Source organism: Perognathus longimembris, chromosome 5 (assembly GCF_023159225.1).
Source record: "Perognathus longimembris pacificus isolate PPM17 chromosome 5, ASM2315922v1, whole genome shotgun sequence".
NCBI classification, from domain to species: Eukaryota; Metazoa; Chordata; class Mammalia; order Rodentia; family Heteromyidae; genus Perognathus; species Perognathus longimembris.
The window spans coordinates 18,650,156-18,665,780 of NC_063165.1; the positions used below are offsets into that span (position 1 = coordinate 18,650,156).

The 15,625-nt window shown below is 33.7% G+C and overlaps 1 protein-coding gene across 1 annotated transcript in view; it reads left to right on the forward strand.

Moving 5' to 3' along the window:
- Positions 1 to 13,569, forward strand: part of Samsn1 (SAM domain, SH3 domain and nuclear localization signals 1) — a 148,417-nt gene extending 134,848 nt beyond the window's left edge. The window contains exons 14-15 of the mRNA XM_048345791.1: positions 1,767 to 1,917; positions 13,126 to 13,569. Coding sequence (XP_048201748.1) covers positions 1,767 to 1,917; positions 13,126 to 13,328 — 354 coding nt within the window. The 3' untranslated portion in view covers positions 13,329 to 13,569. The remainder of the gene's footprint in view (positions 1 to 1,766; positions 1,918 to 13,125) is intronic.
- Positions 13,570 to 15,625: the final 2,056 nt, after the last annotated feature.

A 15,625-nucleotide genomic window follows, 5' to 3' on the forward strand; every position in this document is an offset into this window, starting at 1 on the left:
ATGTAGTAAAGTTCAAAAATATAAGACAGTGAAAGAAAAATGTTTTGCCAAACAGCTCTTATTTCTCCTTGATTAGTTTTATTATTCAAGGACAGGTCTGATATAACATCCCTTAGACAAAACTGTAGTGGTACTTAGTGACAAGATTAATGTTAAGAAAGTGTAACGAAAAATGTAATCTATCTAGAAAATATAGGACCCAAGGGACCATATCTAAATGAAAATAGAAAACAGAATACAAAGAGTAAAGTGAAAATCCAAAAATGAAAATAAAATAATAGTTTTTACACATAGAAGATAATTAAATACAATCATTCCAAAAGTTATGTGTTATCAAACATTGATTATTAATCCCCATAATGATTGTGGTGAGGAAACATGTAATCTGTGTTTAGAATCTAATTTCTTCTTGTGATATTAACATAAAATATTTTTGAAATATCTGCGATGTTAACTGATGTTTACATATGTGATCTCACTTGATACATTTCCAGAACTATCTCAGCAGTACAATCTATTTCTAAAACTTACTAATACTCAGCTTAGAAATTTTCATAATTCATTAAGACAATAATCAACTAATATTTTCTTTATATGAATTATCTAGTTACTTAACTGTTTAGAGACATATGATCTGTACTCATATACTAATACATTCCTATGTTATTATTGATATAGCAAAGATGGGACAGTATTTGGAAAAAGTATCAATTTCACTTTTGCCTTTGCTACTTGTTTTATGGTCTAGGAGAAAAAAAATCTAAGTCTGTAAGGCCTTACCCCTTACTGGTTGTGTCAGAAAGAAAATTTTATATTCAGTTGTCTAATTCCATGCTCTTCTAGGGCAAACTATTTTTGTAATTGTTACTCTTTTCCTTTTTACATTTTTAAGTAATAAGTTCTTCCTGATTACTTAAAACTTTTCAACTTCCTCTTATCCAATTTTAGTAACTAAAATAAGGATATTGAAATTATGGTATAAATGGAAGAGGTTTTTGAGGAAGTTGTAAAAGTATTCTACTCAATTTGCATTTTAGAGAGAACAGGGGTTGTATAAATAACATACATGTTAAAATTGGAAGTCTGAATTTTAAATTTTAAATTGATAAATGATACAAATGTCAACATCTCTCTTACACATACACATATATACACACACAGAGAAGGAAATAATAATTTCCCAAATGGAGTGACTTTATTTATATTTAATAAGTCTTTACATTAATGTAGAAATCTGATATTCATCAGGTTTATAAAATGCATTTCCACCAAAATGCAAAATCATATATATATATATATGCACATGTCTAGTTTTTCTCAAATTCATTTTAGTATGTCCAAAGAAGATAATGAAAGTCGCTATTTTTGTGATCAAACGAAAAGAGATATAGATTAAGAAATATTACTATAATAAACCCTTTTACAGATACTTCATTGGTAGAATTAGGGAAACGTTACCAGTGTAAGTGTAACTAGTCAGAAGTGAAAAAGAACAAATGGGCTGAAGGATTCAGTTATTAACTTGATCCTTAGACAAAGGTAATTCTTTCTCTACATTTGTCCTTCCAGAGGTGAAAATTATGCAACACTCTCTTTAAAGCCCCAGAGTTTGAATTTGAGCAAGGGGTACAACTAAAATAAAATCAAGCTCAAACTCTAAAGACTGGGATCTTTTATTTTGTTCCTTAAACCCAAAAATAACTAAAAATAAAATTTTTAAATCTGGATGTTTGATATAATACAATACTCATTTTTCTCCTCCACAGGAATATACTTCAACACTTTTGCTCAATGGTTATGAGACTCTGGAAGATTTAAAGGATATAACAGAGAGTCATCTCATTGAATTAAACATCGCAAACCCAGAAGACAGGATGAGACTACTATCTGCTGCTGAAAATCTCCTTGATGAAGAAAGTAAGTGCGCAGACCTGTTTCACCTTCTTCCTAGTATTCATGCTTTAATGTGAATAGCAAAATCATCAAAAGTAAAGCCCTAAGTGCGTTTAACTGAGAACCATATATAATGTTCTCTTTCATAAAAAATGTTGGGAACAACAACTGATCAAATCTGTACTCAAGGGAAAGATTGCTTGTTGTTCTTTGAATTCTTGGGATATAAAGGGACTTCTCTCTGGGTCCCTCATTTTGATTCTGAAGAGCTATTAATTTGCAGGCAAGTGAATGCCTGCATTCCCAAAGACTGAGGGAGATTAGGGACAAATATTTAGTGACAGTGGAAACATTAGTGAGAAATGTAACACATGGTTTCTGGAGAACAGCACAGAGCCTGGCTCTGAGCTAATGAGGCTCTGTGCCACACAGGAAAATTCATTTCATTACCATATAGTCACATCTTGTATGTGTTTATAGCACTCTGTGAAAATGCTGTAATTGCTTGCAAAAATATTCATTTCTTTTTATTATCTAAGATGGTTTTCTGTATTTGTAAGTATAAAGTGAAGATGGAATAATGCATGCAGATTCACTTACAGCAGAATATTAGCTATGTCAACTGGGTTGGCGCTTTTATTTTTACAATTACCCAGCCAGAACACCCTTCCTATTAAATCTCCTCAAGCAGGGCCTCCTAGCCTTTGTTTAAGATTTGACAAACTGTAAAGAATTTTTTTTTTGCATGATGAAAATAAGAAAAGAAGGTTAAAAAGTCTAATATTCAAAATGAAAAATAATTTGTATCAACCAAGCTTCTAGCAACTCCTGTTTTATTTAACACATGTTCTATGAAAAACTTCAGGCCAAAGTGTTTATTATCTTATTTAGTGCTCTTCACACAGCACTCCAAGTTAAATAGCCAGGTTTCTCTTTTGAGGATGAGACATTGAGGTGATAATTAATTCATCTAAGTGCAAATCCTTGGCACATTTAGAATTTGGATTTCTACTACTATTTGGGAGTCTAATCTATATGTTATAACACTGTAAAGTTATAACAGCCAGATGAAGAGCAAAGAAGGAAAGCTGTATTTAGCACTCAGACCTCTTGATTTCCTCTGTGGGCTCTCCTGTTTCTCTTCTGCTCAATCCTACAAAACTGAAGCCTAGTCACTTGCTATGCATTTTCTTTTTATGTGATAGGAATTCATTTACATTTTTAGAAAGTTTTCCTTGCTTTATTCTTGCTATCTTGGGTTCTCCTAGATCTTCATCCTATTCAAGAGCTTTCCCATTCATGACTAATTCAATACCAACAGAACTTATTTCATCTTTAGGTCTAGGTTTTCATATGCTTTCTCTGAAGCTTTGGGGCCAAGAGACTAATACAAAAGGTCACAAAGAGGCAAAGAAGACTAATCTTAGGAAAGTAATTAATTTGCTTAATAATACAAGCTCAAACTCAATCCTGTGGCAGTATGTTTCAAGGCAGTTTCTCTTATGTCTTATCATTTCAAGCCATGATACCTCACTAAACAAGGCTTGCTTAAAAACTAAATGAATAGATTTCTCGCATTCATTATGTTCAGTGTCATGATAACGTTCTCCAAAATAATTTGAGTATAGGAGGGAGAAAAATAATTTTTGAACAAGTAAAAATAATTGCTTTTTTCTCTAATACCATACATGTAGGTATGTGTTTTTTTCCCCAATTTGCAGATGAGTAAGTAATTCAGAAATAAGTTTCAAACACCTAGATAAATTGAAGACATTAGGAAATTATAATTACCTGGTACTTCATCAAGTTTCTCCAGGACTCTATGTCATGGTTCCATTTCAGACAATGGAAGTGAATCTCAGCGCTCTGGAGGCTGAGGCACAATGACTTAGAGTTCTTGAGGTCAATCTGAGCAATCACAGTGAGACCTTTAAAGTAATATGTGTTTGTGTGCATGCATGTGTACGTTCATATATATACATTATTACATACACACTCACATATATATATATATATATATATAATTGAAGATAAGTGTTTCAGAATAAAACCTGATGACAAAATGAAATGTGAGAGGCCTAGGCCATCTTCCAGGAGGGTTTGTGAAAGGAACAGTGCTTTCAGTAACATAGTACTGAGCAGGAACACAAAGGAAAGAGGGCTTCAAGATCTAAGTCATATATGCTCTTTACTTCTTTCTTTTACCTCCTTCACTGCCTATCTACTGTCCATATTAGCCAAAGAATAGTGGTGTATAGATAACAACAATATGAGAGCTGAGTATACTTTTTTAAACCATTTTTCCAATTGCATGATGGGAAAACTAAAATATGAATAGCTGAGTACCTTTCTTAAGCTCATATATGCAAAACTTAGATGGTTAAGTCCTTTGGAAACATATCCTAGTCTGTGAAGGCAAAATATAGTATTTTCAACAAAGGAGTGAGTTTCATTGTATGATATATAAAAGAAGACAAATCCCAGATCATATTTCTTGAAACAAAACTTTTAGAAAGTATTATTTGAAGGTCAAAAGAAGCCAATCACTTATAAATACTAATAATGTATGAAATATACACAAAAAGCAAATTAAGGGAGATAAAAAAATGTAGATTTAACCAGTGTTACTTGTCAACATACAAGTCGGAGGGTTTTTTTTTCTTATTTAATCTTATGGTCTACAATAGTACTAGAATATACATGTCAAAAAGATGCATACTTCACGTTATGCTATTGTGACTGAAAGCTATTTATCTTATATGAAACTGCTTTCCTCAAGAAATAAAGAAGAATGACTTCCATTTGTTGATAAGATAGTGAATTCTGATGATTTGGCACCATGATGCTGCAGGCTTATTTTTATCTTTCCTTTTCTCTGTGAATCATATCTTCTACAGCCACACTAAAGATTAAAAACACAACCTTCATGTACCTTGAATGATAAAGACCTTGAATATATGGTTATATAAAATTGAGACATTATTAAAAACAAATGCATGTCACATTCACAGGTTAAAAATAGCTTTTTGTTATAAGAATAAAATATGTACACTGAGCAGGGTTTTATGTATTCATTTTATTTCAGTCACTGAATAATATCAGTTTGAGAAATGGTAATAAGTGCCTAGTTTAGGGTTGTGTTTTGTGTTAGGCTGTGAACTTGCAAAGTGTTTGCTCTCCTAAGCATTGAATATAAAAACTGAACAAATCTGGCACATGTTTTGTGTGTAGATGTTGAAAATATTATGAAAATGCAGGGAAGACCAAAGGTCCCAAGTGTGTCATTAATATTTCTAGAGAAATTAAAAAGATAGGAGAAAAAACAAACAGAAATCTAAGATTTAGAACAATTTTACTTTCCTCTTACCCCAGAGATTGTTAGTATTGTTTGCACTTTGGCCTTAAAAATGTAAAATGGATTCAACTTTTTAGGTCACTGCTTGACAGGAGGTAAAGATGAGTTTTTGAATTAGCTGACAGAAAAGGCTGATGAATGGAGGCTACTCTGATCCCAAGATTACCACTAGAGACAGATAATGACTTTGGGGTTCTGCAACCCAAGAAAGTCAAGCAAGGATATTCAGAATTTATTCTGAGGTTGCATTGCAACTGAGTAGAATTTGCTCTCTCACCTGGAAATCTAGGTAAGATTAGAGACAGAAGAAAAAATGGTGTTGAGACCTAATTCCTGAAGGAGAAAAATGAAGTGTTATCGGTTTATTTTGTGGATATTAGGGTGTCTATATTTATTATGAGAGTTTAAAAATGATTTCTGTCCTTTGGGAGTAAATATTATCAATGAAAAATAGGAGAGGCAAAGAAAGTGTGGGGAGATTTGCAAAAACAGCACCTTAAAAACCCCCTCTCCCAGGGCTGGGAGTATGGCCTACTGGCAAGAGCGCTTGCCTCCTACACATGAAGCTCATAGTTCGATTCCCCAGCACCACATATATGGAAAATGGCCAGAGGGGGCGCTGTGGCTCAAGTGGCAGAGTGCTAGCCTTGAGCAAGAAGAGGCCAGTGACAGTGCTCAGGCCCTGAGTCCAAGGCCCAGGACTGGCCAAAAAAAAAAAAAAAAAAAAAAATCCCTCTCCCAACCAGGCACTGATAGTGGCTCATACCTATACTCCTAGCTACTTAAGAGGGTCCATGTTAAAGCCAACTTGAGCAAGCAAGTCTGAGAGACTCTCCAACACACTACCAAAACAGGTTGGATGCAGAGCTTTGGCTCAAGTGGTAGAGAGAGCTAGCTTTGAGCTAACAAAGCTCATTGACAACATTCAGACTCTTGAGTTCAAGCCCCAGGACCAGTGGAAAATAACCCCTTAGCCTTATTACTTCTTCAGAATGAGATACATAAACTGATGTTTATAGTATATATTTTCTATCTTTTCTGTACTTCTCTCCTTTTTTCCATTTAGAATCATGGTGATGTATTCTATAATCACATATATCAGAATGTTTACTATTGTCCTTGAGGAAAATGGGTGATGGAAATGTATTGCTTTACCCTAGAGGGATAATTTAAAATTTCAATTAAAATAAAATAAAAAAGATAAACAGACTTTATAGGATCTGTATAAAATTTAATTTAACTAGGAAGGAAAAAGGTCCTGGTACACCAGGTCATTAGCACCAACTGTGGTCCATTAGCACCAACTGCCCCCCCCCCCCCAGGTTATTTCTTCCTGTTCATCTGCCTGTCCAAATTGATGCAGGAAAAATGGAGTGGGGAGTAGTCAGGAGCTGGAGCAGTTTCCACCCGGGGAGATATGCAGCTGGACCAAGCTCTAGTCCAGCATTTGACCTGTGTGCCACCCTACCTTGTTGCTCCAGCAGCTGACATGTGTACCTGGGGCTGCCAATCTATTCGCCATATGACTTCAATGTAGATTCCACAAATGCATAGCTTTTAAGGAAAGACATGATATCCACTCACATATGTAAGGTGCAGGAGACATGCAGGCATTTTACCTGTATTCATTTATAAATAGGTATTTGATATCTATTCCTAGTCATATCTGATTGGCTTCATGCAATTTAATTTCTCCAGAGTTTTGGCTTCAGTAAGATTTCAGTTACAATATATATTTTATACGTTTTTACTCTTTACCATAGAACAATTTCTGGTGAAAGAATTCATAGATCTTTTTTCACTGAAGGCATCTAAAGTCCTTTGTATAGTCTAAAACAACACTACTCGAGTAGCTAGTATAATGCACTGTTATTGTACCTGGTTTCATAATGTCTAAAAGACCTAATCTTCTATTTTGCACAGCTATTCTGTAGATATTGAACAAATGCTTCTCGAATGAACAAATGCTTTGGGAGGGGGTAAAAAGATTTGCAAATAGTAAGCAAGACTTCTTTCCTTTTTTTTTTTTTTTTTTTTGGCCAGTCCTGGGGCTCGGACTCAGTGTCTGAGCACTGTCCCTGGCTTCTTTTTTTTTTTTTTGCTCAAGGCTAGCACTCTGCAACTTGAGCCACAGCGCCACTTCTGGCCATTTTCTGTATATGTGGTGCTGGGGAATTGAACCGAGGGCCTCATGTATAAGAGGCAAGCACTCTTGCCACTAGGCCATATCCCAGCCCCAGCCCCTGGCTTTTTTGCTCAAGCACTCTGCCACTTGAGCCACAGCGCCACCTCTGGCCATTTTCTATATGTGGTGCTGGGGAATCGAATTCATGTATAGGAGGCAAACACTCTTGCCACTAGGCCATATTCCCAGCCCACTTCTTTCCTTTTGATAAGAATGAAAGCCTTATCCCGTCTTCCCTCACACTCACACATACAAGTTCTTGGAATAGTCAGATGAGTGCTGATTCGCATGTTTCATTGGATTTATGTATATGATCACTGTGTGTGTGTGAATGTAAAAGTGTTGTAGATTTTTGGAGAGGAGCAATATAAAAATCTCAAATTTTAAAATGTTCATAATTTTTGTATCCAAATTTATCCTGCTAAATTCAAAATTAAAAATACTGATTTAAACATTAGCAATTAGTTTAAAATTTGTAAGCTTCCACTAATAATGAATTTGTTAAATAAAATAAGATATACAAATTAAAAACAGTTCAAAAGTATTAAGGGAGTGATATAAGGCTTTTTGTATAGTGACATGAAAATACATCTTAAGAATAGTAAATAATAAAAACAAATAGTAAGAAATTATGCATGATAATCTTATTATAGCGAAAAAGTATGTAAAGATATGAGATTAATTTTTCATCATATCAATGTAGGAAGGCATAATTTTACTTCTATCCTCTTATGTTCTTCTCTTCTTTTTCCATTGGCTAGGCCATAGAATAAAACTTACATAAGATAGGTCAACAAAGCCTAAATTTTTTTATCCGACATAAGTTTTATATGGCAAGGAATGCCTCATGAGGAAAGTAAGAATTGAAGAATAAGTCAAATGGAAAACTTATATACTGACTTGTACATAGAGTAGCAAGCTATAAAAATAAGAGAAAGCACAGGGATTTGGTCCAGAGCATAAAATTAGACTAAGATGCGACTAGGATAATAGAGTTTAGTCTACATATTTCCTATGGCCTTGGTGATAAGAGTGATACTTCCTTTTGGTATAAGGAAGACATATTTTATGTGGAAATTCCATCCTGCATTTAAGATACAGGAGGAAGGTAGAGTTATCAAATACCAAGTGTTTTCTTTTTAAGTACTTTTAACTAAAATAGTGAATATATCCAAGTAGCTTGTTTGACCATGGCATGTTTTCAATTTGTTCAAGAAGACAGAGTAAAGTAATTTATCAGAAATATGAAATTAATTTCCCTAGGCCTCTAAATAAATAGTGCACAGCTCCTGGGTCCAAAGCCCTACACTGGAGCAAGGGGCTGGACAGGCACTCACCCAGTTTGTTAGCATATGGTTCAGAGATTGTGCTCCCCAGGGAGATAGAGATCTCCAGTGGGAATGCCTCTGTCCTCATTGATGAAGATCACCACAAGTGTGAGTGAGATTTCCTCTACAGTACACAACTCATTAGAGGACGTGTTATGATACCAAGCCACAAAGAGCAAATAGAGTAAGAGTGATTTCAACTCCATATTTTCTCATGGCCTCCATAGATCAATTCCTGTTTAGTTTCTTATTTTGTGTTATTTTTTAAGAAAAGAGGTCAGTAACCAAGTAAAATAAGCATGAAATATTCCATTTAGTTAGAAAACTATAGTCCTCAAATTATTTAAGGACATGTTTAAGTTGAAATTAAATGTAGCTAGGATCCCTGTTGTATTTTTTTACTCTATTTTCCTTCATGAACAAAAAGCTGTTTCTGCATAAAAATCTAGCCACAGACGCTTGTACAATTTTCTTTTCTTGAGTGACTTAAATGGACACAAAACATGAGAGTGAGGCTTATAACATAGTGAGGTGTGTAACTTTGTTTTGTTCCTTTGACAATAGTGCCAGAATAGAAATAGAGGAAGAGGACTACTTATAAAGCATCTTTTATCTAATGCTAAACAATTTCTTTTTGATCATTAGTTCTTCTTTCCTCAGCCTAAACATTACTTTTTATTAAAACATATTATTGATCACTTTCTTTGGCTGAGTTCATTTTCCTATACCTTCTAAGTTGTGTTATTTTATAATATTTGAAACTGAGGATTACAAGACAGTATAGTCTAATTCTGAAGATTTGAGTAAAGAAATTTGGGACAATTTTCTAAAAGGTGAATATAGAGAGAATTCCTGTCCTTAGAGTATTGTGAACATTTTCCCAGAATGAGGATCTAGTCTGTTTCATTAAATATTTCTTCACTTTCAGTATAATTGAGATTGCCCACAATTAATTAAATGTCACAACTCCAATATAATTATTTTATGAATAATTATATTAGCTGCCTTCTGTTTTAATCACCATACCACTTTTTTTCCAACATTGATGACTAACTGAAAAATCCATTATTTTGATCCATGAGCCTTATATAACTTACTGTTTTGTAGAAATAAAATATTTTAAGATTCAAATTAGTTATTTGTAATATAATATTTGCTAAATAATACTTCCTTAACCAGTAAATTTTGTTTCCATTACGCAGAATACAGAACAATACTGATTTCTGGAGTTCCTATCATGCTTATAATTAGGTCGTTGTAACAGGAGATGTATCAATGATTATTTATAATTCTTTGGCATACTCAGAATGAAAATATGTAGCTTTTAGGATATTCACTAACCATTGAGGGCTATATTTTAAAAGCTTTTTTTTATTATTTGGAAATTAAAGTATAAAGTATTGTACATGCTTTCTATAAGAAAAAATGTACACATATATTTTTGTTTCCTTACAATTTTAATGACAGAATGTGTGCTTTTTTTTAATTACGTTATTATCATAAATGTTAAATATTAAAAGATGCACTCAGATACCCAACAAGAAGTCTGTAATTTGGGAAGCAAACACTTTCTTAGTCCTATGTGTTATTTGTGTGGTTAGCTAGATGATTGGACCATGGAACAAAACTGATGAAGGTTTTGGTTTCAATTTCTGGGTAGGCCAGTTAGCATTACTGTGTTTCATGGCCACATGGAGGGACTAAATGACTAAGAAATGAAATGTGAATGCATTAGTATGAACTCAGCTCCTCTGAGGAAAAGGTAAAAAAAAATCATATCTCACACAAGGCCTATCTTTGTCCTAATCTCTATCATTAGTGTCAGGATGAAAAGAAACAAGAAGGGGAAAATCTTGACTCTCTGAATACAAAGATTGGATACCATATAGCTTTCATCTCCATAATAAAACATAATGACCTGCCTTTTCTTTTTATAGTTACAGTTGAGGGGCTCCAGCTGATCACCTGCCTGAAATTACTGCAAGCCTGGTGGGAAGCATTTGAGGAGGCAGAGTCATGTTTTCATTGCACTAGGAAATCATTTAGCAAATTACTGCTGTTCTGTAAATTACTGTGCTACATAACTTTCATACTGAGAAACTGTTTCCTTTTTCTATAAAAAATTGTAGATGAAGGGTTCTCTTGTAAATAATCTGTATTTAAAACACATCAGTCCCTACAACGTAAAGAATGTGATATGGTATTTCTTTTGTGGAAATAAACACAAGTGTTTTATTACTATTATTAAACAATGACATGAATAGAATCTATGTTTCACTTATCTTATGGCTTTTGTTACCATTTTAGTTGAATGTGTAGAGGCTTCTTAAGATAAAATGGTAATCTAAATATTAATTTTGAAAGAAAAAATAATTTTATAAATCAGAGGTTTTTTTTAAAAAAAAGTCAAGACCCCTATACTGAAGAGAGGCCTACAATTGGTAACAAACCTAAACAGAATAATGAGAACAATAGCTCTTAACAGCAAAAGATACTAATTTGAAGGGAAGTGGCTTGGTTCTTTACATTTCAACAGACCAAAATTAATCTAAGGAGTTGTGGTCTTATCCCCATCACTGTTGTAAACGAAGAGGGTCACCTTTCAAATATGGTGTTAGGATGTATACCAAAGGATTAATTCCTTTTCCCTTTGGATAGTGTAATAGAAACTACCCATTTCACTTCAGAAGCAATAAGACAGAAAAGCAGAGACAAGCAAAAAGCAATTCCTTATAAAATAAAGTCTCATTACATGAAGGAAGGGTTGAAAAACCAAGTAATAGGTGATTCTCACAAAGTAAAAATGTAAAGTATTTTGACAACTTCAAGATTGTTATGGCTAACAAATAGAAAGTATTTGATGTAGCTAGCTAAAGCATGACAAAAACATATGCATATTAGATTAAGAACTTCCAGAACTATTAGAGCACCACCCAATCTAAATATTTGATATATGACTGTATAGCTGAAGAAAGTTGTGCTTTTTAAAATGATTTTTACTTAGCCTTTCTCAGTCAGGCATCATAGTGTAACAACAGAATCAAAAAAGAGTTTAAGTGATATTTCTTCTCATTTTTTCCGTGGATAACATGTAAATACTCACCATTAAGGTTCATTAGCTAGAAGTTAATTCACTATGGAAGATTACCTGAGGACAGCATAGCTCAGGTTTCATGGGTGATAGAGGCTAGTAATAACTAGATACACAGTAGGCCATAAACTAATAATGGCAAAGTATCTGAAACTGAGAGGAAATGCATTTTAAAGGATGTATGCAAGATTTTTGTAAACTAGGTAGAAGGTGAACTTCTGAAAAATAAATTTAATTCTTGTATATTAATATATTGAAAATGATTGATTTTATAGCTTCCTTGTTTCAGGTCTTCGAAGTTTGGGTTTATTTTCTTCTCACTGGAGTAAATTCAGCAGAACAGAATCAAGTATCTGAAGGCAGAGCTCTTATTCAAGCCTTTACATAAATGTGTGGTTCTCTCACTGTAGGGCTATTCAAATGGCTAAAGTGAAGAAGAGGAGGATGTACTAAATGCAGCTAAGTGGTAGTCAGTTATCCATTTCTTCTCTGAAGAACTCAGTTTATGATACAGAGAACTACCCATCTGGAAGGGCAAAGAATCTTTATGAGGACAAAGAGATAGCTAATATTAACAGAATTCTATGATGACTAACACTTTATAATGTTGCACAGGGTCTTTAAAAATATCTTTTAGAGTTCCAATATTATTCTAAAAGATAATGCCTGTTGAATATAGAAGACCATTGAAATGAATCAATCCAAACATACCCAATTGTGCTTTTCTGATGAAGGTTGACAGAACAATTCTGGATACCTTGTTTTATTATATTCTATATGCATGAAAATTCTATTCTACATTGCTTCCCATAGTGAGCCTTTGCTTACAGATTCACATTTTCATGAATTAGGAATTGTTCACAAAGATTGCTATAAATTTGGATTGTACTTTAAAAGATATATGACTTTTTCAGATGACACCATATAGAATACTTAATTGGATAAGGCACCAGTTTTACTGTGGATACAATTATTACCAATGAAAAACAAAAGTCCACAGTGACCTTTGCTTTTGTAGGTTGTTCACATGAAGTTCATGAAACTGCAACTCAACAGTGAAAGGCACAATTTGTACTCTAAGAAAACAGTGATTTGAACATTTGCATATATATTATAACAAAAATTAAGTATATATATTCACCAAAGCTTCCACTGTAATGGACTCAAGGTTGGAACATTTAAAATAGGGTACATGAAAGTGAATGACAGATGAATAAAATTCTCCTTGGCTTTCACTAACCCTTCCTTTTTTTTTTTTTTTTTTCATTCACAGTCATTGAAGGACAAGAAAATGAATCTGTGTCTCTATCCTTAAGCCCCGACATTTCCTCAAATAAGTCACAGTTAGATGACTGCCCAAGAGACTCTGGTTGTTATATGTCATCAGGAAATTCAGATAATGGCAAAGAAGACCTGGAATCTGAAAGTCTGCCTGACATGATGGAGAAGATTACTCTCACAGAATCAAGTGACTGAAGATACTCTCAACTACACATTGTCTATATATACATCCCCTTTTAACTCTCCTTGGTCTATAAGATCAAATAGAAGAGAAATATTTTGTAAATACAAACCAAATTAGAATATTTTAATCTAAAAGATTGTACATATAAGTTCATACCTATAATATTCACAGTTGTTGTAAGTAAAATGTGCTATGTAATTGAATATATTAGAAAAAGTTACACTTAAGGCTCTGATATGTACAGCATATGCTTTTACAAACATAAAAATACAGAAAAATGACTTTCTTTTACAGAAGCCAGTTTTGAACATGTATATATTACTAAATTAATATTAATGGAAGGTCTTTCCATGGAATTAATTTGTACAAGAGATATGTATGCTCATTTTTGTTTTGTTGGGAAATCGTACTGATATTAGGAACTTCTTATCTTGACTCAGTATTAGTAATTTTTTTGTTGATCTCTTTACTTACTCCATTACTTGTTATAAAAAAAAAAAAATACTGATAGCTTGATGCTGGTGGCTCACACCAGTAATCCTAGATCTGAGAATTGCGGTTCAAAGCCAGCCCCAGCAGAAAAAGTCCCTGTGAGACTCTGTTCTCCAATTAACCACTCAGAAACCAGAAGTGGTAAATTGTAGAGTGGTAGCCTTGAGTACAGAAAGGCTCAGAGACAGCGCTCAGGTCCAGAATTCAAGCAAGCTCCACAATCCCCCCCCCCCAAAAAAAATACCAGGAACAATATTTGGTCATTCTTAATCTAGTAAAATTAATTTTATTAACTGTAGAGATATTCTTTTTAAGTTTAAATATTTAAAATTTTGACATACCCAAATGTTAATAAAAAGAATTGTATATTCTAAGTTAGTTTGCTAGTTTTTTTAAATATTAGACTTTAAAGGAAACCTGTTGGACAGCAAATTGTATAATCAATCTACAGTAATGATTCTTACTTCACTGATAGTTTGTTTAGCCTCACCCCCTCTCCTAAATCAATCTATGCTTTTCAGTTTCCTGAAGAGACAGCAACTTAACAAACTCATCCCCTTCATTTTCTCTGTAATGTTGTCTATTGTTTTCATTCCTCATTTCTTTTTACTAAAACCGACAATATTCATTTGGAGCAGGTCATTCTTACATTTCACATGTGCCTTCCATCTGCAAGTACCTTGTGCAATCAAGTCCTGAAAATCCTGTCGATATAGAAATGCTTTCATATTCCTGGCTTTCCATCCATTTCCATGAATCTCACAGTCTAATGTGTGTCTGTGTGGAATACTGCGCTATATTCCCATCTGGCTCTCTTCTCTTTCTTGGAAGTACTGGGAAAATAGATTGAAAGCACTGCTTCTAGCCTGTCTTTCTAGCTTTTAATCCATCCTCCAAATCATCTTCAGAAAATTTTTTTGACTCACACATATAATCACGTACCTCCCTGTTTGTTTGCATGACCTCACATTTTGCTTACTATCATATCTAAATGCACTTCCAGAATATATAAATTCTACTCATCCTAAAGAGAATGAAGAAGAGGAAGAGAGACCAGAGAAGGAAGGGACATTGAGATCCAGGAAGGTCCAAGTAGCCAAAAGAAAGCCCATGAGGGGGTCTTGTGCCAGAATGAACACATGCAGAAGCGACAGTGCTTGCCACCTTACAGGAATTCTGACACACCTGCTCTTTACCTAACAGATGTCCAGAGTTCCTTTACTCAAGAGAATATGGGGCAAGGGATCTCAACAGAAGAGAAGCATATTTTCTTTTTATTAGGGGAAGATGAAAAAAAGAGAAATGGAAAGGCAAGCCATAGACTATCACAAGATGTGATGTAATTTAGAGACTTAAGCCTTTGCTGCTCTTATCTGGAAGACTGACATTAATCTGAGCCTTTAGGAACAGACTCAAAATGGAGGAAAGGCTACTATATTAATATGTTGAGAATAATCTAGCTATCTTGGCGATTAGAATGAAACCTGGTAAAGTGCCCAATCTCAAACATTTATTTATCCATTCAACATTTACCTATGTATTATACATATTGCTCAATACTCAGATAAGATCCTTTCCATCAAAGTGACACCTGCCCTACCTGCTTGAAGTAACTAAAAATGTATACACAATTATAAAACTTTTCTGAGATACAGTGGTTATCTAATCCCATATATTTTCCATATTTAAAATTCAAGTCGTTTATGCAGTATATATGGTTAGAGAAAGTTTATTCCAGCTAAATGGATATAGTCTTCACAGTATTTCTGATACATACTTATAAGTTATACAGAGTCTACACTTTATATATAATGTT